General features: G+C 32.4%; 2 protein-coding genes across 2 annotated transcripts; one reads left to right on the top strand and one right to left on the bottom strand.

The window, feature by feature from the left end:
• The first annotated feature begins 7,721 nt into the window (after window positions 1-7,721).
• LOC112702801 (clathrin heavy chain 2) lies at window positions 7,722-19,059 on the top strand. The gene is made up of 30 exons (XM_025753977.3): window positions 7,722-7,940; window positions 8,167-8,371; window positions 8,633-8,721; window positions 8,835-8,913; window positions 9,074-9,201; window positions 9,867-9,965; window positions 10,086-10,194; window positions 10,646-10,725; window positions 10,815-11,042; window positions 11,134-11,199; window positions 11,476-11,592; window positions 11,768-11,965; window positions 12,401-12,517; window positions 12,691-12,750; window positions 12,989-13,075; window positions 13,478-13,561; window positions 13,668-13,802; window positions 13,887-13,949; window positions 14,033-14,137; window positions 14,242-14,354; window positions 14,458-14,710; window positions 14,825-14,961; window positions 15,048-15,326; window positions 15,501-16,503; window positions 16,733-17,218; window positions 17,340-17,510; window positions 17,613-17,798; window positions 18,091-18,213; window positions 18,295-18,405; window positions 18,499-19,059. The coding sequence occupies exons 1-30, from the start codon at window positions 7,899-7,901 to the stop codon at window positions 18,652-18,654; spliced, it is 5,109 nt and encodes a 1,702-aa protein (XP_025609762.1). The 5' UTR covers window positions 7,722-7,898; the 3' UTR covers window positions 18,655-19,059.
• A 4,003-nt stretch (window positions 19,060-23,062) lies between these two features.
• LOC112702802 (mitogen-activated protein kinase kinase kinase 18) lies at window positions 23,063-24,947 on the bottom strand. Its single transcript, XM_025753978.3, has one exon. It carries the CDS (start codon window positions 24,534-24,536, stop codon window positions 23,088-23,090), a length of 1,449 nt encoding a protein of 482 aa, XP_025609763.1. The 5' UTR covers window positions 24,537-24,947; the 3' UTR covers window positions 23,063-23,087.
• Window positions 24,948-27,718: the final 2,771 nt, after the last annotated feature.

Genomic DNA, 27,718 nt, shown 5'->3' on the forward strand with positions numbered 1-27,718 from the left:
TAATTTTTTTTTCTGTTTTTGTTTTTCTTTCCAATGCGGTTACTGTGGGATTATTAGCAAACGCCAAATAACGAACGTATTTTTTTATGTATTAGTTCTAAAGGAGTGTAATCTCTAAATATGACCGAATATATATGTTATACAGAATTGTGGGAGAACAGAATATGATATTGCTGTTTTGATTTTTTTTTTAATTTAAAAAATGATAAATGATAAAACGGCATTCCTGCTTTATATTTTTTGAAACTTAAAAACGATAAACGATAAAATGACATTAATATTTTGTATTTTTAAAAATTAAAAAATATAATAAACAACAATTCAACATTGTTAAATTATGTTTATGTTATATTTTTCTACATGTGTGTAGAATAGAAAAATCATTAAATATTTTTTAAAATACAAAAATTATTTCGATATTTAAAAATTTTGCCACAAATAACCATATTAATTATAAACTAAAATTATTTATTTGTGTAAAATATATATCAAAATAAAAAATATAATTAAAAATAAATTAAATTATATATATAAAAATATAATATTTAACTTTAATAATTGATTTTATTGTCAAGTATAGTATTCATTTTTTTAGTAACGGAGACTTAGCATGTATTATGCAGAGTTATAGAGTATTATTTATCTGTGTAAAATATATATATCAAAATAAAAAATATAATTAAAAATAAATTAAATTATATATATAAAAATATAATATTTAATTTTAATAATTGATTTTATTGTCTAGTGTTCATTTTTTTAGCAATGGAGACTCAGCATGTATTATGCAGAGTTATAGAATAGTGGTGTATTTTTTATCATTTTTTAATTATAAATTATAAATCAGAGGTTCAGAATTGACTGAAATAAAATTTGATAAAAAATTGAGGTCCGATATGTGGCTAGTAAATTTAAATTCAGAATGCACCAATTAGAGCCTTCGATTTATGTAGGTTTTTTTATGTTAAGCAATATGGTGTGTGTTGGGTTTTTTTCTCTCCTTTGTGAGGCCCAAGCCCAACATGTTGGGGTGTATTCTTGCACCCTAGTGTCACAACCCTAATTCAGTTTTTGAGGGTTATTGAGAGTGATAGAGAGTAGCCACAAAAGAGAGAAAGAAAGGGAAAAATAGAATTTTCGTTTTTGTCCAAAGCAGCAAATTTCAAATGGCAGTTTCTCAGTTGTTCACCGTTGGATCGGCTTGAAATTTAAAATGCATATTCCTATCATCTTGTTCTTCATTTTGATCGGAGGTTTGCAGTAGGAGAAATTGGTTTCGCAAGAGAGAAATTAGGTTTCCCGTGTTTACATAGAGCAGAAATTTTGGAATGGCAGTTTCTCATTCTTTCACCGTTGGATCGACGTGAAATTTGAACTGTAGATTTTTCACATTTTGTTCTTCATTCTGAGCGGTGAAGATTTTTATTGGAGGTCTGCAGAGGGAGAAATTGGCTTCGACATCAGCTCTGTTTTTTGGGTATATTTCATCTTCTTGCCTATTATTTGTGAGCTTTGGTGCATTGATGTTTTGGCTGGTTATATGCACGTTTTTGTGCTTTATTTGAGACTCTCTTGTATCTCATTTGATTATAGTGGAGCTATTTCATTGGTCTGGACGACCCGTGGTTTTTACCTCTCACATTGAGGGGGTTTTCCACGTTAAAATCTTGGTGTGTTCTTGTTATTGCTTTACTTGCTATATTTGCTTGTTATAGTTGCTGCCATATTGTTCTTGTGTTGGACATTGTTGTCGTTTCCGCTGCTAGGCTCTTTCAGTGTGTTAGTTTTATAAAAAATAAAATTATAAAATTCAGAAAGTCTAAATTGGTGACTCAAATTTGTGAACTAAAAAGAATTTTAATTACGGGAATCAGATAATATATATTAGCATAGAAAAATCATCTATCAGGAGATCTAAGATTAGAACCATATTTTTTAAAATAACAGCATATTCACCGATTAGAAAATAAAAAATATGATTAGTTGGATAATATCTTTCTACTAAAGTTATTACTAAAATTGACTGATTTTGAATTACTTCAATATAAGATACATGATAAAACCAAGTGATCCGCAAAACAGACTTAACAATCGATTTGTAACTAAATTAATTTTAACTTAATTATCATTATAACTAATTTTATTATCAACAATTTTCATGCAAATCATATAGATCTTATTTCTAATAACACATACTAATATATATACTTAATAAATAGGTTTACCCTACACATATACATACAAGTATAATTAATAAATTAAACTAATAATTCTAATTTATATTCTCATATAATTTAAAATAATTAATCAAATTATCCATAAATTCTAAATTAAACTATATTAATTTAATTATTAATATTACTCAATTAAATTGTTATGGCACTGACCCTAAACAAAAACCAACAAATATTCCAATATAAAGTATCATCAGTCAAATTAACTAACAAATTAAATTCTAATTGCCATCATACTCTAATATATACAATTAATAAACCCATAAAATAAATCCAATTAAATTCATCAAATCATAACGAATATAAGTCTAAATTTTATTCACCCACATATTATTATTATTAACATAAATTAACTATATATATATATATATATATATGACTAATATTTATCTTCACACAATATATTTTAATATTATCATTTAATTACTATAAATAATACTGAATCTACAATATTATTATTTTAATATTTATTCTAAGAAAATAAAAAAATACTTACATAATTAAGTTCATTAAAATAGTTAACAAAGTGACGTTCAAGACGATCAACTTCTTTAATTTTTTATTTATAAACATTGTGATTTTGGTTAAATACAAAGTTTGATTTCACATCTAGAAAAGATTAAAAGTTGTTCAGAGTGTATTATCCTGAGTGAAGATAATGAGAATGAAAAAGATTAACGAAAAAGAGAAAAAAGAGAGGAGCCTGCATGCGTGACATCTATACAATGGCACAAATTTGAGGCTTAAATTTGTAGAACACTTCTTTATCGTTTATTTTTTTTTTCTGATTCAATTTAGTTCGTCAGATTAGTCATGATCTGAAGCTCAGATTTAAGAAGTTATCATGTTCGTCCGATTTTCATTAACTCAAATCTAATTATCCGATTATCGCACGTGTATTTTTGCTATATATAAATTTGAGAGTTTGATTTATTCGTAATGTTAATCCGCTAATTTGTAGTAAAAAAAAATTAAAGATCTGTTTTTTTCTTTTTTTATATTACTTTTATTTTCACGAATAACACACAAAACTCTAATAATGGTGGAAAATATCGCTGTTACTGTAATATAAAAATTAAAAAGCACTCAAGTATACACCTAATATTTTGATTAGGAATTTGGAATGAAGGGGATATTTCACCTTCAAGTTTCGACTTTTGTTATAGGTAGAATTTATAGGCCTGGACTATAGATTTGGCTTCACATGTTACTCTTGGCATAGCTGTTGACATCTTATTGGGGAAATAGATAGAAAGCACAAATCAGCTGCATGCCATCAAGTTATAAATAGCCCTACTCTATATATATGGAGTATCTAGCTGAAGCTTCTCTTGTAGGCAAAATAGATTCATTTCATCAGCTCCTGGATTTGTACTCATGCTCATATATATGTCATCTATTATCATTATGAATCTGAGTATGCTCAACAAAATAAAGTCTTCTAAAATGAGAATAGGTGTAAAGTTTTATTTATTTATTTATCTTTTAAAAAATTATTTGAATTACTTTTGTTGAATTCACAAATAATAAAGAAACATTGATCAAAGATTATGGGCATATTATTTACTTACTTTATCACTATCTTTTGATATATTTTTGGATTAGTTCAATTTTTGTAAGTATTAAATTAATTTATATATCTTAGAATTAGAATTATTTTATATTTTTAGGAGTGCCATTGATTCAAAAATAATAGAGACTCTTCTGATTCTACTTCTCAAGATAAATTCACCAGTATCGATGAAAGAATTTAAATTAATAAATCTATATAATGTAGTCTATAATATCATTATTAAATCAATAAATCTATATAATGTAGTCTATAATATCATTACTAAAGTCTTTATATTGTTGGTCCTAAGAGGGTTTATTTCAGGAAGAGGAACACTGGACAACATGATTATAGCGCAAGAGGTTCTTCATTTCATGAAAAAGACTAAGTCGAAGAAAGGAATTCTAACGTTTAAGATCGATTTGTAGAAAGCTTATGACAAAGTTGATTGGAGGTTTTTAAACCATGAAATTCGATTTTTCTATTCCTACAGTCAACCTGATTATGAGCTATGTCACTTCATCCTTATTGTTTATTTTTTGGAATGGTGATAGATTGGATAGTTTTACTCTTATTCGGAGTCTTCGGCAAAAAAAATCTTATGTCATCATATCTTTTCGTGTTGTGTATGGAGAGATTGTCCTGCATGATTAACCATCAAGTTGATAGGGGGCGGTAGAAGCCGGTTGCTATTTCTAGAGGAGTCCAAGGATTTTCTATCTAACGTTCGCCAATGATTTGCTTCTCTTCTGTAAGGCAGAAAAATTGCAAGTTCATCATGTGATGGTAGCATTGGAGAGTTTCTGTAAAGCTTCCGGAACGAAGATTAATGTGGAGAAGTCTAAAATGTTGTGCTTCCACAAATGTTTTCACGACAAAGAAAGAAATCTTTATTGTGGTGTCCTCTATTAGATTTGTCTAGAATATGGACAAATACATCAGGATTACTGTTAATCATTCTAGGTAACTGGAGCATCTTTTAATGAGATTTTGGATAAGATCCAGGGAATGCTAACTAGTTGGAAAGGGCAATAACTCAACAAGGCAAAAAGGCTCTGTTTGATCAATTCAGTAGTAGCTGCTATCCCTATTTACCGCATGCAAGTCTTTCTCTTTTTCAAATGGATAACAAATTCTATAGCATCTATGATAAGGAATTTTCTCTAAAAAGGTCAAGCTAATGGTAGGGAGCTAAATCTTGTCAGTTGGACGGTGTTGGTCACCCTTAAGAAATTTGGTAGTCTGAGAATTAGAGATATGTTTTGTGCTAGTGTGGCTCTTCTTGAAAAGCTAGTTTGACAATTCTTTCATCATCCTCACAAACTTTGGGTCCAGCTGTTGGTTGATAAATATCGATTTTCTTTGGGTGACGATTTCAGCCATTCTAGGGATAACGGATCTTATATTTGGAGGAGTCTGTGTAAAACTTGGGATATTTTGAATGATGATTTTGATTGGTGCATTAGAGATTTGGATCATAATTTTTGGTTCTCTAAATGGTGGAAAGAGGGGTCGCCTTGTAATGAGATGGATTACGTTCACATTTCTGATTCGGATCTCTAGATTTTGGATCTTTGGTCGGCTGGAGAGTTACACCTTCAGAATGTCTATTCTCCTATTGACCAATTTTTGCATGATAACATCTCTCCTACAATCAGGATATTCAAGCGGGTTTAATAGTAGGCTGGACTTGGACCGGAGGAGCAACTAAGGTTTATGATGTTCGCAATAGATACTTATTGCTCTACAAGAGGATATTTGGCTGGGAGGAGAGAGGAAATTGATTTTAGTTTTGGCGTCAGTTTATTCTGAAAAAGATAAAATTCTTGGCTTGGCTTTATTTGCGAGAGATACTGCCCACTGCTATTTTTCGTTTCAGGAGAGTTCTGTCACCTTTAGATAGTTGCCCCAATTGCTTGACTTGCCAAAAAAAAATTATTTTTTATTGTATTCGGGATTGTCCGAAAGCTCAACATGTTTGGTAGATTTTGGAAATTTTCTGTTATCTTTTGGAGTTGAAGAATTGGTTCTTGTTTCATAGCAAAAAGCACCCTTTTAGATTCTTTTATGGTCTTTGGTAGATTTGGAAAGATAGAAATAATGAGATTTTTAATCAGCATGAACCTTGGTCTCTCATTAAAGTGGCTAATTTGCCTTTAGCCTTGGAGAAGGAGTTTCAGAATATTTTTGAATTATAAAGAGTATTTATTTCTTCTACAATTAATTAGTTGCTCTTAGATTTTTCTTTCGATGGGTACTTTTAAGATTAATTATGATACTAGTTATTCAGGTTTTAATGATTGGATTGGTTTTGTCTGTGTTAGTAAAGACCGCAAAAAAATTTGACAATGTGACTGTTTGGGAACAATTGAGAGTACGAATATTTTTCAAAAATAGTTGTTTGTTATTTGGAGAGATTATCTTTTATCTTGAACTTTGAACAAAGAGATGTGATTTGTGAAATAGATTGTCTGGAGGCTTTCAATCTGATTTTCAAGTTTTATGATAACACTGGATGTAAGGATCCTTTGGTGTTTAAAATCGGAGACATCATGACTTAAATGTGACATATTGATTTTCGTTTGATCTTTAAGAGATACAAATAAAATGGTGAATACAATGACAAAGATGGCAATAAAATCTCATTGCCAGTATGTGAAATTTTCAGTGTCTTAAAAAAAATTTAAAAGGAGTATCCAATAGAACTATCATGTACCTTCTTAGTCTTTTAGGACTTTTTTTTTCTGTCTGATTTTTTTTAATTTTTCAGTAAAAAAAAAAAATCTATTATGAATAGAAATAATAATGTATTTGTTAATGGCAGAGTTCAAGTCAATGGATCATTATTATAGACAGTCACGAAGTGCCCTGAATATAAGGGAAGAATTCGGATCCTCATATTAAATAAAGGTATTTTCTTGTGAAGTTTCTTTTTTCATTTTGAAGTTTTGGTCGGTGCGAAGTATCTTTAATAACTATATAATTCCATAAAATTTATTGTGCAGTTGGAGCTATGATCAATCCACCAGTTGGTTAGAATATATACATTAGTGATTGTCGTTTAAACACATTTAATGGGTTTTTCCACTCTCTACAAGTAATCTACATGCCAAATCTCTTTTATTAGATGTTCGAAGATGAAGATACTATTATGGTACTATAAAAGAAGAAGAGAGATTTTAATCTTAACAAAATTTGTATATTTTTTTAGTTTTGGTTTCAGTTTTGATTAACGAACTAAATTATTTTACCAAATTATTCAAACGTAGTAATTATATTTAATTTGTCATACTATCCACATATAATCTATTAAGATTTGGATTTTCTAAAATTTAAATTTCACTTTAAAGAATAAAGTGTGATCTCTTATTATTAATTTTATAGGTGAGACCAAGAATAAATATAAAAGAAAAACTATTTAAAAATAGAAGATCACACTTTATTTTTTAAAATGAAATTCAAACTTTAGAAAATCTAAATATAATTTATTATGTATTTACGTTAGCTTTTATTAATGATAGTAACCAAGTAACTAAAACTAAATATTTAAGTTTTAAAAGGACATCAAAAGAAAAACATTGAGGCCAAAAGGAAAAAAAAGGGCATAATTTTAGAGGAAAAATATTAGATGAAACATTTTCTCTTTGATTTGTTTTTTATTGAAGCCAACACTAATTAATTTCAATTTATTAAAAATATTGGCCCTAACATTTCTTATAAAAGAATAAAATCCTGTTTAGACAAAAAATAATGAGGTAATGTTTTTTCTGACAAATGTAATTTTTTTATTAGGCCTCAGCCCATATACTATTGGGTCTACACCTTTATTTGATAGGCCCAAATCACTTACTGGGCTAAAGCTGGGCTGGGTCTGATGTAAATTTCCTAGTTTACCCTCCCGTGTTCTTCTGCTCTGTTCATGTCTTCTCTCTCTTACACACACATACACTTGCTCCTTCTCTTCTCTTCTCTTCTCTTCTCTCTTTTCCTCTCTTTCTTTCACTGAATTTGCGCTGCTTCAGATCTCACATTTGCAGCGTAACAAAACAAAACGCTCTTCAACATTCTCTCACTCCACATTCCCCTCTCTCTGAAGCTCTGGTTCCCCAACCATGGCTGCTAACGCCCCTATCTCCATGAAAGAGACTTTAACGGTTAGTATCATATTCTCGTTCTCATTTCATATTCCAAAGATCAATACTTTCTTTCCATTTCGTAAAATTCGTTTGTGTTTCTATGTTTCTATTTTTGTTTTTATGATTGGATCACAATGCCACACAGCATAGTTACAATTCCGTCATAGTGACACCATTACGGAGTTGTATTCCTTTTTTAATGGTTTCCGTGTCTCTGATTTGCAATGTGGTGTTTGTTTTGAAGCTGGGAAGCGTTGGAGTCAATCCACAATTCATTACATTCACTCATGTTACGATGGAATCGGATAAGTATATATGTGTCAGGGAAACTGCACCTCAGAACAGTGTTGTTATCATTGATATGAACATGCCTATGCAACCTTTGAGACGGCCTATTACTGCTGATTCTGCTTTGATGAATCCCAATTCCAGAATTCTTGCTCTTAAAGGTAGCATTCATTGTGTTATTTTATTTATTCACAGGAATAGTTGGAAGCTGTTATTTGTTTTTATTAACATTCTGTTGTATTGGAAATGTTAAAGTGATAGTAATGTCTGAATCTGTAATTCATTTGCATGCACATTTTATGATGATGCTGAGCGTTGTGATTCATGTCGTATGTGGTAGTGAATAATTTAGATTCTGGACAGCTACACTGTGGATGTATCACCTATATTGGTGTTACTGAATTCCGATGTTCTATGTACAGCTCAAGTTCCGGGGACCACTCAAGATCACTTGCAAGTGTTTAACATTGAAATGAAAGCAAAGATGAAATCGCATCAGATGACTGAGCAGGTGTGATATTTGTAAATCATTTAGATTTAGATGTAAAAGTCTTATTGGTAGGTAATGTGTTGTGTTGTTACGTGATTGCTATTGCTAATTGTTGTGCATTTCATTTCTTTTAGGTTGTCTTCTGGAAGTGGATAACTCCAAAGATGATAGGAATTGTTACTCAAACATCAGTGTATCATTGGTCAATTGAAGGTATGTTTTATTGTCTTCCATGACTAAACATACAGTTCTATTGCCCGCCCATTTCCATGTAATTCTTTATAAATTTGACAGTTGGACATCTTGTATTCTAAGTTCAGACTATGTACAGGAACTTCTTTTGTTTTCTAATCTAACATTTCTCATATATTAGGTGATAGTGAACCAGTGAAGATGTTTGACCGAACAGCTAATTTGTCAAATAACCAGATTATCAATTACCGTTGTGATCCTAGTGAAAAGTGGTTGGTTTTGATTGGCATTGCTCCTGGTTCACCCGAAGTATGTTATTTCTCTTCTTTATCAATTTTCAGCCATTGCTTTTGAGTTTTGAGGTATTATCAATTCCTCCTAATAAGATCCTTGTGCGTAAGCTCTCTAATAGGATAAATAACTTCAACAACTATGGGTTAGTTTTGATTTCTGACAATATTTTCATGATCTCTTGAAATGTAGGATAACTATAAGTTGCTTTTTTTATTCTTCTGCCTGGATTAGCTTGTTTTGAAAACTATTAAGTGGTTTAAAAATCTCTATATTCCTCTCTCACCACATTATGCCTTTTGAATGTCTTTTTGTTCATATGAGATTGTAGTTGGTAGCTTTTACACACAGTCAAGATTATGATATGTGTGTCTATGTGTATTCTTGAGGTTTTTATTTTGGTTATTTTTTTGCTTTACCTTGCATTTAATATTCAATCTCTACATTACGTCATCACCTTTTTTCTTTAGTTCCCTTTTTAATCAATGAATTGTGTTTTCTGTCTAAACCACTTCTTGCACCTTATTAACAAAGATTTCTTTTATAAAATAATTAATCGTCTACTTATATTCAAGTGAAGATTGCATTTATTTTTTGGGACTCAGATTTCCCCATCATCAAACCTTATGAGATTATTTATTTATAATTTATTACGTTACATTTTGTTCATTGGTTACATGCAGAAACCCCAACTAGTAAAAGGAAACATGCAGCTCTTCTCTGTGGATCAGCGCCGCAGTCAGGCTCTTGAAGCACATGCTGCCTCATTTGCTACAACTCGAGTAATTTTGTCTTCCTTGTTAATTATTTATAATTTATAATTTTATACAGAAAATGAGTGTGTGTGCCTTTGTATTGCTGCTAATTCAATGCTGTTGATATTTTGCCGCGTGTGCATGTAGGTCCCTGGGAATGACAAGGATTCTATTCTTATATGTTTTGCTTCAAAAAGTGTCAATGCTGGACAGGTTACATCTAAGATGCATGTCATTGAACTTGGTGCACAGCCAGGTATAACCGTGGACTATCTATTACCACCATTCACTGATATGAAAAAAAAAAAAACTTAGTCTTTCTTTATAAAGGTTTCGTCCAAGCAGCTTCATCTTTCACAGCATCAAGTTGGCTGATTATTAAAAGATAGATCATGCGATGTAAAATTGCAGAAGGTTGAAATCGTCATTGATAACATAGATAATTATGAACTGCGAAAACGAATATATTATTCAGAACTATGATCGAGTATCTGTTACTAATGTTATATTATTTTTCCTGTTCAGTATGCAATTTAGCTTCTGAATTTTTGTCTAATTTATAATTGGTTTATTCCTTTATCTTGATGCTTTATGCATGTGCAACTGTTCGGAATTCATTCTGAGATATTCTACAGTAATTTCTTATGTTTCGTTGACAAGTCATAATTCCTGATGCATCTGGTTTATTTTTGAATGCTTTATTATAGGAAAACCATCATTTACCAAGAAACAAGCAGATTTGTTCTTTCCCCCAGACTTTGCAGATGACTTTCCTGTGTCAATGCAGGTACAAAGATGTGGACTTTAATTATAAATTAATATTCTCTATCCTACATAGTCATCAATTTAGTTATTTCATATGTTCTTTTCATACAGATTTCAAATAAGTATGGATTGATATATGTTATCACAAAGCTTGGGCTTTTATTTGTCTATGATCTGGAGACTGCAACTGCAATTTATAGAAACAGGATCAGTCCTGATCCTATATTTTTGACCAGCGAAGCATCATCAGTAGGGGGTTTCTATGCCATTAATAGACGTGGCCAGGTGTTGCTTGCTACTGTGAATGAGGCAGCCATTGTTCCTTTTGTTAGTGGCCAGGTAATGTATGATGGCATGTTCTTTTGGCCAAACGGAACAATAAATGTTTCTTTAAAACCTACTCTTAAATGTTTCTTTCAAACTTTTGCAGTTAAACAATTTGGAACTTGCTGTAAATCTCGCTAAAAGAGGAAACCTTCCTGGTGCAGAAGAATTGGTAACATGAGCTGCAATTGTTTAGTTTTGTGCTGTTATCAATGTTGTCAAATTCCATAAATTTCAAAACTGGCTGACTTTATTGGGTTCAATGATTGTTTGACTAGAAATTTTCTTTTTCTTGTTCCAATTTCCCGCCATTTCTTTTCTTCCTAAATGATTTGCTTTGAGGGAATCACTGCCTTTTCTTTTTTCTTTTTTCTTTTTTCTTTTTTCATTTCTTTTATTTGTTTCATTGATCAGTGATTGTTATGTTCCTGTTTTTAATTTTTTTCAGGTTATTAAGCGGTTTCAAGAATTATTTGCTCAGACAAAGTATAAGGAAGCTGCCGAGCTTGCTGCAGAATCTCCACAGGGAATACTTCGAACTCGTGACACTGTTTCTAAATTTCAGGTATACTTTTGTGTTAAATCACATGATTGTGGATCAGCTGATACTTCTTTTTCATGTTATTGCTAACTGCAGCATTTAGTTGTTGGCATGCTTAATAAGACTGTGACACATGAGATGGGAACCTAATATGCTTTTAATATCAACAACTTGATTTTGCATTGTTAAATTTTTTCAGAGTGTACCTGTTCAAGCTGGACAAACACCACCATTGCTGCAGTACTTTGGTACTCTGTTAACTAGAGGAAAACTCAATTCTTTTGAGTCATTGGAATTGTCACGACTTGTGGTAAATCAGAACAAAAAGAACCTTTTGGAAAATTGGCTAGCAGAGGACAAGCTTGAATGCAGTGAGGAGCTTGGTGACCTTGTGAAGGTCCTGATCTAAAATTTCTAATCCACTCATAAACTCATAATTATGTAGTAACAAAAAGTAGTTGTCAATTTTATAATTGAAATGATAGAACACTCATAAGAGAAACTACAATGGCTTGATTATTTCACTCACTTTCTTGTTATTGGTTTATTTTACTTTCAGGTTTCTCATATTATTAAGTTCATATACTGCTAGCCTTTTTAGATGAGCTTGTTAACAAAAAATCTTTTGAAACCCATGTGACCTTTATTCCTTTGCATAAGCTATAAAATGAAGCATGCGAAAGTACACACCTGCATGTGCCCTAGCAAACACATTTATTTGTTATTCTTCAGTTTCCAATTGCTCTTGAAGTGAACTCAATAATTATTCATTTTTTTTTGCCGTATATCTCCTTCCTTTGTCTCTCTAATACTAATCTTGTGAGTAATGCAGACAGTGGATAATGATCTTGCGTTGAAAATATATATCAAAGCTAGAGCCACTCCAAAAGTTGTTGCTGCTTTTGCGGAGAGGAGAGAATTTGACAAGATTCTGATATACTCAAAGCAGGTAACCATTTTCTTTTATGGTTTATGAAGTCATGAAAATAGTGCTACTGAGTTATATTATATTATGGGGAGAAGAGAAGGGGGGAGGGGGTCTCATTTATTATTTTGTTTAGTTATATTTCTGTTATATAGTAAATAAATGTTGATGTACTTTTCTGCTTTTATTTTCTGAAGGTTGGATACAGACCGGATTATATGTTCCTTCTGCAAACAATTTTGCGGTCAGACCCTCAGGTAAATGCTATGATCAGAACTAGGATTAGAAATGATTGTGCCTTACCTTTTATGTGATATTTCACTTCAGTGCTGCACTAGTTTCGGCTTTCATAGTAGAGTAGAGTAACTCGCTTAAAACAGTATGAATGCCAAGCATGGAAATGGTTCTATATTTCTTATGGTCTTTATGTTACTGCAGTATGCTGGTCTACCTTCCCTTTTAATTCATATATATTTAAAATGTGTTTGACTGCAGGGTGCTGTAAACTTCGCTTTGATGATGTCTCAAATGGAGGGAGGTTGCCCAATAGACTACAATACAATAACTGATCTCTTTCTTCAGGTTTATATAGTTTATATCCTGTTTTGGTCAAATGATGTTGGGCTCATTCTGCTCTGTTTGTTTTTAAATTAGACCTAATGAAGATGTTGAAGCATTATAAATCCCCCCCCCACCCTCTCTCTCTCTCTCTTTCCATTTTTTTTGTCCTTTTTAAAACCAGTATTACTTGACCCTGTTCTGGTTTGTTTTTGAAATACATATATGGGCCATCTTTCTTGAAATACTTGCTTTGGTAATGGTTTTAAAAAATAGGCAAAGATATTAGTGATGTTTCCCATAAATTTTGAGACTAAATAACTATTATTTGTTGAACTGAAACCAATCACTCCGTGATCTTTGTTACTAATATGCTGTAAACTGTGATCCTTACTGTTGCATTTATGTTTCTTGTATTGCTTTTAGAGGAATTTGATACGGGAGGCAACTGCCTTTTTGTTGGATGTGCTTAAGCCAAACCTACCTGAACAGGGACATCTTCAGACGAAGGTATTGTTATATTCTTTGCTGTAATATCTATCAAAGTAGTTGTTGGCGTTATATAGTTCCATTTTTAGTTTTTTCATTTTGAGAAAATTTCAATTAATATTTTCAGGTGCTGGAAATTAATCTGGTGACCTTTCCGAATGTTGCTGATGCTATATTGGCCAATGGCATGTTTAGTCATTACGATCGCCCACGTGTTGGTCAACTATGTGAAAAGGCGGGCCTTTTCATACGGGCACTTCAGGTTCTTGGTTTCTATAATTCAATGAATGACAGTAATTTTCGATGAGGATAATTTTTTAAACCATCTTGTCTATCTGTTGTGCAGCATTACACTGAGTTGCCAGACATTAAACGTGTCATTGTGAATACACATGCCATTGAACCACAGGTTTGAATTTCAAGTGCTCAAGATAGTGCACCTATCATAAAATTGTTATATATTATATATCTTACTATGTAGTGATTTTCTAGGCTCTAGTTGAGTTCTTCGGAACCCTTTCTCGAGAGTGGGCACTAGAGTGTATGAAAGATCTTCTACTGGTCAACCTTCGTGGAAATCTTCAAATAATTGTGCAGGTACTATATTGAGGTTTTGTATGCTGTTCGCATGGTACTTTTTCTTATTTAAATTATTTATGTGCTTTGAACTTTTTATATAAGTTGCTATTTTTTATTCGCAGACTGCTAAGGAATATTCTGAGCAGTTGGGAGTTGATGCATGCATTAAACTCTTTGAGCAATTCAAGTCCTATGAAGGACTATACTTTTTTTTGGGTTCATATTTGAGCTCAAGGTATTTCTTAATGGAGAATAAACATGAACATGAATTCTGTAGACATCCTACCTTTCATTTTTCTTGTTTTTATAATTTGGCCTTTTGATTCTATCTTGTACAGTGAGGATCCTGAAATCCACTTCAAGTACATTGAAGCAGCTGCTAAAACTGGACAACTAAAGGAGGTAGAGCGTGTGACTCGGGAATCCAATTTTTATGATGCCGAGAAGACAAAGAATTTTCTGATGGAGGCCAAACTTCCAGATGCACGGCCATTGATCAATGTGTGTGATCGTTTTAATTTTGTTCCGGATCTCACTCACTATCTCTATACCAACAACATGCTTCGCTATATTGAAGGATATGTCCAGAAGGTAAATATTTTGTGAGGGTTGTATTTAATTTTATGTTTTTTGGTACAGGTGTGTGTTTCAATCTTTCCATTGTGATCTTAAATCTAAAACTAACATTAAACTTCTTGCTTATAGGTCAATCCAGGAAATGCTCATCTAGTTGTAGGACAGTTGCTAGATGATGAATGCCCTGAGGATTTTATCAAAGGTTTGATACTTTCAGTTCGTTCCCTCCTTCCAGTGGAGCCTTTGGTTGAAGAATGTGAAAAGAGGTGCGATGATTTTTCCTCAGTCACATGTTCTTATATGTAAATATATATATATAAATTTGTTTTGTCATTGCACTTTCTATGTGCAGGAATCGTGTCCGCTTGCTCACTCAGTTCTTGGAGCATCTTGTAAGTGAGGGAAGCCAGGATGTACATGTGCATAATGCCCTGGGTAAAATCATCATTGACAGCAATAACAATCCTGAGCATTTTCTCACAACCAATCCATATTATGATTCTCGTGTTGTTGGCAAATATTGTGAGAAACGGGATCCTACACTTGCTGTTGTTGCTTACCGAAGAGGGCAGTGTGACGATGAGCTTGTCAATGTTACCAATAAAAATTCCTTGTTCAAACTCCAAGCCAGGTGTGTATAGTGTCCTTCACTGCAGGGAATGTGGTTAGGGCCTGTATTTCATCATACTACTCTAGCACAATTATAATAACAATCAAGCCATGAACCACTATGTTCAGGTAGCTCCATAGATTTCAAAATGTTACTATGTGTTGTTCATGTTATTTCTCAATGTGATCATGTCAGATATGTTGTGGAGCGGATGGATGGTGACCTGTGGGATAAGGTTCTCAATCCTGAGAATGAGTTTAGAAGGCTGTTGATCGATCAAGTGGTGTCCACTGCTTTGCCTGAAAGCCAGAGTCCTGAGCAAGTTTCAGCTGCAGTGAAAGCTTTTATGACTGCCGATCTTCCCCATGAATTGATCGAGCTTCTTGAAAAGATTGTGCTACAAAATTCTGCCTTCAGCGGAAACTTTAACCTACAAAATCTGTTGATTCTTACTGCAATCAAGGCAGATCCTTCAAGAGTTATGGATTACATAAATAGGTTGGATAACTTTGATGGCCCTGCTGTTGGAGAGTTGGCAGTGGAGGCACAACTGTATGAGGAAGCTTTTTCCATTTTCAAGAAATTTAATTTGAATGTTCAGGCTGTTAATGTCCTGCTAGATAACCTTCGTGCCATTGATCGAGCTGTGGAGTTTGCATACCGAGTTGAAGAAGATTCTGTATGGAGCCAAGTTGCTAAGGCGCAACTTAGAGAAGGTTTAGTAAGTGATGCGATAGAATCATTCATCCGAGCAGAAGATGCCACTCACTTCTTGGAGGTTATAAAGGTTGCCGAAGATGCAGAAGTATACCATGACCTGGTGAAGTACCTTTATATGGTTAGGCAGAAGACTAAGGAGCCCAAGGTGGATGGTGAGCTCATTTATGCATATGCTAAGATCGAGGCACTTGGAGAAATCGAAGAGTTTATACTCATGCCGAATGTTGCTAATTTACCCCATGTTGGAGACCGCTTGTTTGATGAGGCTCTATATGAGGCTGCAAAAATTATATTTGCTTTCATTTCTAACTGGGCTAAGTTAGCAGTGACATTAGTGAGGCTCAAACAATTCCAAGGGGCTGTCGATGCTGCCAGGAAAGCAAACAGTGCAAAAACATGGAAGGAAGTTTGTTTTGCCTGTGTTGATAATGAAGAATTCCGTTTAGCTCAAATTTGTGGCCTCAATGTCATCATTCAGGTGGACGCTTCTCATTCCTTATCTATGTCTTCTTGATTTTTTGGTGATTAGGTGGACACTCATCTAGAATAATTGTGTATTCCGTTTATCTTGATAACCCCTTCCTCACACACAAACACAACCTATCACAAAAATAACTTCAGTATGAAGATTTGCTCCATAATAGCTAATCAGCTGTTATTGGTTTTGTTATGACATATAATACTTATCAATATTTATTATCATGAAGGTCGATGATTTGGAAGAGGTTAGTGAGTATTATCAGAACAGAGGCTGCTTCAATGAACTCATTTCTCTGATGGAGAGTGGGTTAGGATTGGAGCGTGCACATATGGGCATCTTTACTGAGTTGGGAGTTCTTTATGCAAGATATCGTTCTGAGAAGTTAATGGAGCACATTAAGTTGTTCTCAACTCGCCTTAACATTCCCAAGCTCATTCGTGCTTGTGACGAACAGCAACATTGGAAGGAACTTACTTATCTATACATCCAGTATGACGAATTTGATAATGCTGCAACCACTGTAATGAATCACTCTCCAGAAGCATGGGACCACATGCAATTCAAGGACATAATAGTGAAAGTTGCAAGTGTGGAGCTCTACTACAAGGCTGTTCACTTCTACTTGCAAGAACATCCTGAAATTATAAATGATCTTCTTAATGTCATTGCTCTTCGTGTGGACCATACCCGTGTAGTAGATATAATGCGCAAGGTTTTATATCTTGTCCTCTATTACCTTAATGCTGGCAGTTCTAAATTCTTGTTTGATAAGGTAAATGATAGGTTGCAAATATTTTTATGAAGTAATATTGCTTGAATTTTCTCATTTTCAGGCCGGTCACATCCGATTAGTTAAGCCATACATGGTTGCAGTTCAAAGTAACAATGTCTCAGCTGTTAATGAAGCTTTGAATGAAATTTATGTTGAGGAGGAGGACTATGATAGACTTCGTGAATCTATTGACCTGCATGACAACTTCGATCAGATTGGTCTTGCACAGAAGGTGAACCTCCCCTATCTTTGTTGTATTCGGATCTTTATCTTAAATAACTCTTGAAAACTTTAAATGATTATATTGATTGACTTCGATGATTTATGTGAGCAGATTGAAAAACATGAGCTTCTTGAGATGAGGCGTGTAGCTGCTTATATTTACAAGAAAGCAGGAAGATGGAAGCAGTCCATTGCTTTGTCAAAGAAAGACAATCTTTACAAGGACTGCATGGAAACTTGCTCTCAATCTGGTGACCGCGAACTTTCAGAGGATTTGCTTGTTTACTTTATCGAGCAGGTATGCATTTGGTATCGATATTGTACAGTGTGAACTTCAATCTAAGTAGCATTCTTTCCTTCTACAACTTGCTTCCTGCCCGTCTTTCTTCTTAATTTTTAACAAAGGAATGTTGTATATTATGTGGATAAGATCAATAAAAATATATTTTAGTTGTTTATCCGACGACTTAGTTTACTGTCATTGTTTGACCGTATGTGACTCTACCTTGTGTGGGAAAATTTGGATGTTGTTTTGTGTGGGAAAATCTGAATGATACTCATCGTCTTCTCTTTGCCTTGTACCATTGCAGGGGAAGAAAGAGTGCTTTGCATCTTGTCTCTTTGTCTGTTATGACGTAATACGGCCTGATGTTGCTCTCGAGTTAGCTTGGATGAATGGCATCATTGATTTTGCTTTCCCATATCTCTTACAGGTATATTTTTAGTGCGATTTCTTTCATATATTTCTTTTGGCATTGTGTTAATAAACATTTTCTTTTGTCCACAAAATATAGTTTATTCGAGAGTATACCGGGAAGGTTGATGAACTTATCAAGGAAAGAATTGAAGCTCAAAATGAGGAGAAAGCCAAAGAGAAGGAAGAGAAGGAGGTCATTGCTCAGCAGGTACTTTTTCCCTTTTCAGTTCCTTCTATAATAAGAACTACATTTTTCTTAGGTTTGTCTATTAATTAATGCAACATTTTGAATGTTCTCCAGAATATGTATGCCCAATTGCTACCACTTGCATTGCCTGCACCACCAATGCCAGGAATGGGCGGCGGGTATGGTCCCCCTCCGCCACCACCTATGGGTGGAATAGGGATGCCGCCAATGCCTCCTTTTGGCATGCCCCCAATGGGTGGTCATTACTGATCTCTAGACCGAGGACAGCAGACAATTTTGCCATGCAATGAAGATGAGTTTCATATTTAACGGATTTAATGCGGCGGATCAAGGCGTCTGCCTTCTTAGCTCACAGACCTTTCAGTGATTTTGCGGCGCTTTTGCATTGAAATTCTTTTTAGGTTCTAATTTAATTTCTTTTAATCTTTATTCTCTTTATAGATTGGGTAGTATTATCAATCCTATGGCAAGAGTTGGTCAAATTGATATTTGGTTGCCGCATGTATAGGTGATTCTTTTTCACTATTCATTGTTTTCTTAGTTGTGAAGTCATGTAAGTACTCTCATTAGGAAGCCCCAAATTTTGTTCTTTATCTTGGTATATAAAACTTTCATCCACTATTCAATTTAGTTTCTCTCTTGCCTTTTTCCAGATAAGTTTGGTTATTTTATTATATTATCTATTTGTTAATTCTTACTTTTTCAAAGCCAACACATTCTCAGTAACTATCTTTATGTTATTTGAGGGGAAATTGAAGTTTATTTTATATTCTACAACCATCAAAGTCAACTAACAATTTGCATTTACTTAGAATGACGATTTTTCCTATGAAAGTTGCCTCCAAATGTAAATGGAAAAATTATTTGGTAATGTTTTGGAAGTTATCAATTATAAATTGTCACATTACTTTTATTTTCAGAATTAACAAATTGACTCAAATACAATTGACTATAAGAGTCGTATATTTTATTTTCTTTTAAAAAAAGCGGTTATATGAGATGTCAAAGTTCAAGAATAAGTGCTGAACCTGAACAGTTCAATAAGGAAAAAAAAAGAGTTCAAAAAAGGAAACAAATGAAGAATATTGATAAATTCATAAGATAATGATTACAGGGTTTAATGATCTAGATAATCTAGAACTTCACCTTTTGTTTGAATTTAGTCATAAAATGTATTCGAGAGCAACCTAATTATATTTTATTATTACTAGTGGTTTAGGGAACCCAATTGAATAGCTGCCAGATAAATATTTGATTAGCTTCTTTTTATTGACTGCTAAGTTTACTTTTGGAGAATTGGTAGAACCTTCCAGTAATAACAACCTAAGCCTGTGGATCATTCGATATTGAAAAAGTTCTCAAACAGTTTAGAAATTTACACACTTGGGTAGGTTCGAGTGATCACTTTATAACCAATAACAGAATGACACAAAGGTTATCAAGTCTTAGCTTGTTAAACGCTACAACGTCTTTGGTTGATAAGTTTATGTTGATATCGAGTTAATAAATTCTCTAAGAACATTCAGTCGATCATCTTGTTTAGTTATAATATTTATAAAATAAAATATTTTAAAAGGTTATCAGAATTTATTATTTTTATTTATTAGTTAGTTATTAATATTTAAAAATATATTATTAAATTATTAAATTAAAAAATAACTAAAAATATTGACAAAAAATAATAACTTCTAACTATTTTTAAACATTTCTCTTCTAAAATAGTAATTGTTACTATTGAACAGTAGATCATCATCTTAAAAAATATTTGTGTGGCATATCTTTTATAAACTCGTTTTAGCCCATCTTTTTATCATTTTAAAATAGAACATAAAATTTATTAAAAATATTATATACATATTAAAAGTTAATTATTATATATTTATATATTTAATATTTTAATATATATTTTATATTCATAGTTGATTTTAATATAATTTAATATTGTTAAAATTTTATTTTAAAAAATAAATAATTAAATTAATCTCTAAAAGATCACTCGTTTTTTAATTTAATTTTTAAAAAAAAAATTAATCAAATTCGTCTTTTAATCAAATTCTAAAAGATCAAATTTTTTTTATATGACTTTGACTATTTACTTTTATTTTGACTGTGGGTTTCACTCTCAGTCAAGAGTGACCATCTAAAAAAAATGGTCATCCTAACGCATCTTTATTTTTATTTTTCGAAAACGAAAACACGAGTGTTTTGTCAGTTCCATGATTAGTAATAAAACCATGCATCTGTACTATGAACTTCTCATTAGAATGAATGCCGTGGTTTTCAAGACACAGCAACACACAAGTAGTAAGTAAAAACAACACAACACAACACAAAATACCATCAAAAGTATTTTAATTTTAAAATATTTATAAAAACAATACTCATAACACTCATTATCCAGTTTGCAATGATAGGGACAAGTTGCAACTTGAAGTGATGGGTTAGTAAGCAGCACTGACCCCAATTCATGGCCAAAATACTTTCACTCAATAGTTGTAATATACTAATGTCCACACACAATAATCCAATTTTAATTTATCCATTATTCCCTTTTCCAATTTTTTATTTTTATCCCCTTAATTAGGGGTTTTATCGACTGTTCAATTTGGCATATGCAAATGTTGGCACAAAAAAAAGAAGTGGCGGTGGCAGCATCAGCAGCAAAGTCATGCCTCTTGTGACCTTGTCGCGCATGATATGTGTCTTGCCCAACTTTGATGGTAATTTTTATAAAAATAAAAATAAAAACACACCACATATTTGCCACTTCCATGTGATGTTTATTCTCTTTAATCTTTATACCATGTATTCTATATATGTTTTGTGTGCGATGAAAAGCCGCAATTGAAGCAGAACCCTCTCTATCGGTCTCATAATAATCCATTCAAGTTGGGGGAAAAAAAAATTGGACTTGCATGTCAATTCAATTCTCATGCATATTGAGTGGTTCTTAATTGCTGCATCTTTTTATGGTCAATTTTATAAAATACTCTCTATACTATTTTTTTTTCTCACATTATTTTTCAACTAAATATGTTAAAGATTAATTTACTATTAATTTAAATTTTATTTAAGAATTTATTACATGCACAAAATGAAAAATAAATTTGAACACTTACTTAAATAGATTAGTAAATTAATAATTAAAAAATTTTTAGAATAAGCAATTTTTAGTATTTTTTGTCATCATTTAACCAGTATAAATACTAAATTGTTATTTTATTAATTTATGTGTGCAAATTCTAAAAAATGTGGATACAAATTGTATTAATTTATGAATACAAATTGTATTGATTATGTATACAAAATTTTAATGAATATAAGTACAAATTATATATTTTTGTGTGCAAAACGTCTGTAAATATGGGTGCAAATTATTATTGACTAAGCACTACCAAAATTAATAATATTTACTGACCATATAGCATTATTCTTAATCATTAGACCAATCCAAATTGATTATGGTGCATATTATACATATGTGAGAGTTATAAATTAGACTAGACTATTAAACTATAAAGTGAGATTTACAAATGAATAATATATAAAAAAATATTAGAAATCAATATTTTTTTTAAAAAAAAGTGAGAAATTAAATAGTGTTAGCTTAAATATAAAATAATTATGCCAGGTGCATATAAAATAAAAGTTGAATATAAAATACATATTAAAAATAAATTAAATAATATTTATATTTATAACATAACTATATATTAATTGTTTAGTGATTAATTTTGAATGTGCACGTAGCATTTTTAATAAAAACAAATATAAAAGAAAATATTAATAATTACTTAACATATTTTAAAAAATATTAGTAACTTAACATTAATTATGTATAATAAGGATTTAATTGGAAAACCATCTCTTGTGATCTATCATTACTAAACTATGCTTTATTACTAAGGCGATTATATAATTAAATATAGATCCTATGCAAACATTATTATTGAAGCATTAATTAATAGGGAGCGCAATATTAGGATTTGAAAATACTATATAGCATAACTTAGTAATAAGGTGCTGTATTCAATTATATCATGAGAATCCTGATGATTTGGGGCATGCCCGCTGTCACAATTGGGAACAAGTGAAGAACAATGTGCAAAGTTCAGAAAAAGATAAACAAATTATATTAATAAATTTATTGCTTGATTATGATCTTGAGGACAATATCCTGATGTCAGCATGCCACCCGTGAATATAAAACTCAAATTGATCGAGTTTCTTAACTAATTAACCATTATTAAAATATCACATTATGAAGTCTTAACTTGATTAATAGCCAAGTGTTTTACCAAGTAATTAAGCTGTTTGAAGATGAGAGATTAGCAAAACTAGTCGGATTCAGCAATATGAATAATGGAGACATGTGGTATCATACGATCATATGGAGATTTGTTAATAATCACCAAATTTCATTGAATCGCGTTTTAAAATTTAGTTTTGGTGGCCTAATCATGATTTTCCTTATCTTTATTTAACACAAAACTGAAGGCTGAAATCTGAATCATGTTATGTTTAGGTGAATGCAACTATTCAAACCATTTCTGATTCTTGATTTCTCACCGTCCACTCAGACATCCACACTAACAACCAAGCCCACCCAATCAATTCTCCCATCTTCAAGCTTCAGCTTCCACCCAACTTACCATCATTTTCTTTTTAAATTTTTCTTATATTTAAATTAATATTAACGAATTTTCCATGTCGCATACAGTAAAACAATTAAGTGTGCTCGAAAGACATAATTTATTGATAATAAATACTGAGAAAATTAGATAATAATACAAATTAAATATTTTACAATACAAGCTGTAAATTGTGAATATTCCTTTAATCCCATTCTTATCCAACTCATTTTCCCACTTATTGCTACAACCACCACCCTGCCGGTGGAGCTTCCACCGCCGCCACACCAACCTTTTGTTGTTCTTTCGCCTTTCCCATTTTACCCTTCCAACTTTCTCTCCTGTCCTTCCACAAAAATCCGAATATTCCCCACATGCCCCAACCTCAATTCCCGATTCTACCCTCGCCACATCATTTCCGAATTCCGAAACTACCCGTTCTTCTCTGTTTCCTGTTGCTTCTGTTATTATCGTTGCTTCTTCGTCAGACTCAGATGCCAATGCTCTCACCACTACCCATCCCTGTGTTTCCCAGTTTGCCCCTATCCCCGTAGCCAATTTACCAATTCTACCCTTCGCCGAACTCACACACTCACCTTCCCAGTTCATCTCTCCTTCTTCTTCGTACGAGTCGAACCCCGAGTCAACCCAGTCCAAAATGCACCGAGGCGACGATTCCAAAACCTTAATGGAACCCTCATCGACCAAAAATGGATGCTGTAGAAGCTGATCGCAGCTCCACCTCTCACTCTTCTCCCTTCTCAGACACTTCTCTAGGAAGTCCCGACCGAGTTCCGATAACCGAGTCGGAAACTCAGGCAACTCGCTAGAATATCCGATCCGACTCAGCGTGTCAGCGCCGCGATCCTCCCACGGTGGCTTTCCGGTGACCATCTCAATCACCGTGCAACCCAACGACCACACGTCAGACTCCGGCCCCTGGTACTCCCGGCGAACAACCTCCGGCGCCATCCACATCGGACTCCCCCTCGAACCAACGCAACTCTCGCCGGAATATTCCGCAGCGGATCCAAAATCCGCGAGCTTCACCGCTCCGCCGTCGTCGGAAACTAGCACGTTCCTTCCCTTAACGTCGCAGTGAACAACGCCAAGAGCGTGGAGGTGGCGCAGCGCGTGAACCAAGCAGGAAGCGTAACGCCGAACCAACCGTTCGTCCACGTCAGCAGGGTCCAAATCAGCGACGGTGCCACGTGGCATGTACTCCAAGTGCAGGTTTCTGAACGTGGAAGCCCCGTTGCTCCTCTCGCACGTGACATCGTCGCCGAGGAAAGTGATCACGTGAGGACTGGGAGGTAGGAGCCTCAAGATCCTAATCTCGTTCTCCAAAGCTTCAATCTGAGCCGTCGGAGCCGTTAAAAGATCGACGGACTTAACTGCAAAAACGTAACCGTCTGATTTTGTAACCGCCACGTTAACGGTGCCAAAGGCGCCCCTTCCAACGCACTTGCCTCTAACCCACGTTGAAGTTGAAGAAGCCATTCAGAGAATGAATTAATTTTCAGCTTTGAGCTTTGAGTTCAAATTTTTTGTGTTGTGTTGTGTGTTGAGGGCCCGAATGGGGTATTTATATGTCGAAACACGTAGTGCTTTTAGTGCGTGTTTGGTTCTAACACTCGTTTTTTTTTTTTTTTTTTGAAATTAATTAATAAATATTTGTTAATTTTACAGCGTGGAAATTGTGAGAGTGGATAATTAAGATTTAAGTAAAGCGGTGGTGACGTTGTGAGAGGCTAGCAAGTACCAAGTGGAGATGTTTTTGACGTAAATTGGATCCTAGTGGGAATCAAAGTATATGAATATCATCCTCTTTTTTCTTCCTTAGGGACTCGGTGTTCTTTCTTAATCCTTATCCATATTCTTGCATTTTCTGTTTACCCTCCTTTCTCATCCTCTCACAATTACACATTAATTATTTAGTTATTTGTAACAAAATAATTGTATGAGAATCTTCGTCATTAATTAAGTTAACACAAGGATGCTATTATCCAAATTTTTATTTTGAATTGTTGAGAAATTTGTGTTCAACGAACGGCGGGGGTTAATACTACGACTATATATTATTATTGTTGTTATTTTGTTATGTGTGGGAGAATATTAATTTGAACATGTGGTTGTAGTGGGGAATGTGGGCTATTCTGGTAGAGAGGTGGGGGATAAGAATTGGACAGAGGGAACATAACACGGTAGTTTAGTATATTAGGGGAAGGGTAAAAAAGGAATAAGAGTCGGAGGGAAAAAAGGGTACCACGTGGCGCAAATTTGTTGGTCCACGACAGTGATGAAGAGAGTGCTAGAGGCCGGTAAAGAAAGATGCGAAGATGTATGGAGAGTTGTATAGATAGAACGACAATACCCCATGATGCTTGTATGTGGCTTTAGCCACATAGTTTAGTTAGATTTCAAAATATGTGACGTGCACAACCACACTTCCATCAGATATTATATTATTCATCACATTTTTATTGTATATATTATGATTCTAATAATATTCTCATCTTCATTTGCAAATTGGACGTAACTTTGATGAGGGGAATTTTGTAAAATTTTTGTTGCCATCTGTAAGGTTTGAACACTGGACCATTTGGTCTTTGATTAATTAAGGTCCTCGAATCTAGTCGTATCTTTTGGAACATGTGTGTTATATGAAAGCCTAGGGCACGTTTTGGTATGTTCTTATTTATGTTGTGTTGTAAGTACAATTTGGCATGTTGGTCTTCACTTCCTCATTAAGTATTTTGGATAATTGGAGATAAGATTTTACCTCAAATAGTTTTCACCTAATTCGGCCTAAAACTATATAATTGAAATTCACCAAAGTCAAGGTTCAAAAAATTGATATAAGTGAAGTAGTTTAGGTTAAACAACATAGTAGTTCATTTTCCTACTCTACATTTTTCCCCCTTTAAGACATAACTATGGCATGCATGTACCAAGGGAAATAATTTAGTTTAAATTGTTCAATTAAATATCTTATAGGAGTGGAAGATAAGATTGCCATTTCATGAATCTTCAGTGTATTTATCTTAGATTTTTTTTCCCTCCCCTCGCTTTTGGATTTCGTGTGTGCAAACTGAAGTTGAGTGTGCTTGGAAGTTGGAACTCTTAAAGATGTGCCACATGGCAGTGTGTAAATGTTTTGGAGGGGAGCATTTTGAAATTAATTGAATTGACCCAAAAATAGGATTTTAAGAAAGAAAAAAAATTGGACAAAGCGTTACGGAGTTGGGAAAGGAAAGGAAGCAAAGGTTTTGTCCACATAAACATGACTTTTGGGCATGAAAGTAGACACACACAAGAAAATAAAAGGTGTGAAAAGGAATAAACAAACTTTTGAGATTGAATCTTAACATAGATTATAATTATTATTATTATTAATTTCTTCTAGTGATTTTGATTCATTTAATTTAATTTCAATAAAACTTGACATCATGGTAGAATTTTGGAGATTCTAGAACTTTGCCATTTGGCTTGAAAGTAGGTTCAATTTTCCCACCGCAACCTTCTATAAGACTTGAGAGTGATCCACAACACACGGTGGAGTTGACGGTCTCCACATATAGTGCAAAAGGAGGAAAAAGTGACGCGTAGGAACACATAAATATTATTTTTAACAATAAATATTTTATCACTTTAATTTAACGTATTAAATATTCTAAAGTATTTTATATTATTACTCAGTTCAATTTATTTATTTATATAACTATTCAATTAATGAGTGAGAACAATTTCTAATGTGTGATATTATCTAATTAATATGTTTAAGTAAAAAACAAAAAAAATTAAAATAAGAATTCAATTGTGATGGATTAAATTTGGCTTATTCTTAGCTTATGTTTAATTATCTTTTATTAAATAAGGAGTGTTGATTTTTCGTCAATTAAATAAATTTTAGATTTTTATTTACTGTATTTTATATTAATAATTTAAATTTAGAATTTTATTTAGATTTTAAAAGTTAAGATTTAAGATTTAAAATTTAAAGTTTAGAATTTAGAGATCAAAGAACAATGCACTCCTTACTTTTTTTTTTATATCGTATTAGTATTTTTCAGTAATATAAAATTTTTATACTATCATTTAATTATATTATGTATTTAAATAATTAAATTAAAAAATTATTATTTTTTCTAGTGTAACAACATATTATTAAATATCTTATAAAAAATTTTACAGTAGAATAATATATAAATAATATATCTTATAAGAATAAGATTCTTATATGAGTGTGAGAATGTATTTATAGTGATTGGATTAATTTAAATAGTTAAAATTAAATATATCTAATAAATTATATACAAACAATATATTTATTATCATTAAATGTATATAAAAATGTATTTATAATTATTACATTTTTATTCATTGTCAAAATCTCTTTCACTAAATTATTATAATTTGAAATATAATTTAAACTAATTAAATTTAATTTATAAATTTTTATTCTTTCCCAAGTTAAATTATATTGGTTAAGTCATCTTTGAGAAAATAAAATTTTAAACTATTGAATATTGAAAAATAAAGAACTTATTTAAGTTCACAAAATAATTTTTAAAAAAAGCAATTCAATGCTTTTACGAAAGCATATTTTTTCTTAAAAAAATATTTTTTATACACTAAAAATCAACTATTATATATATATATATACTCACTAATAATTAATC

The sequence above is a fragment of the Arachis hypogaea genome, chromosome 7 (assembly GCF_003086295.3).
Source record: "Arachis hypogaea cultivar Tifrunner chromosome 7, arahy.Tifrunner.gnm2.J5K5, whole genome shotgun sequence".
Classification (NCBI taxonomy): Eukaryota; Viridiplantae; Streptophyta; class Magnoliopsida; order Fabales; family Fabaceae; genus Arachis; species Arachis hypogaea.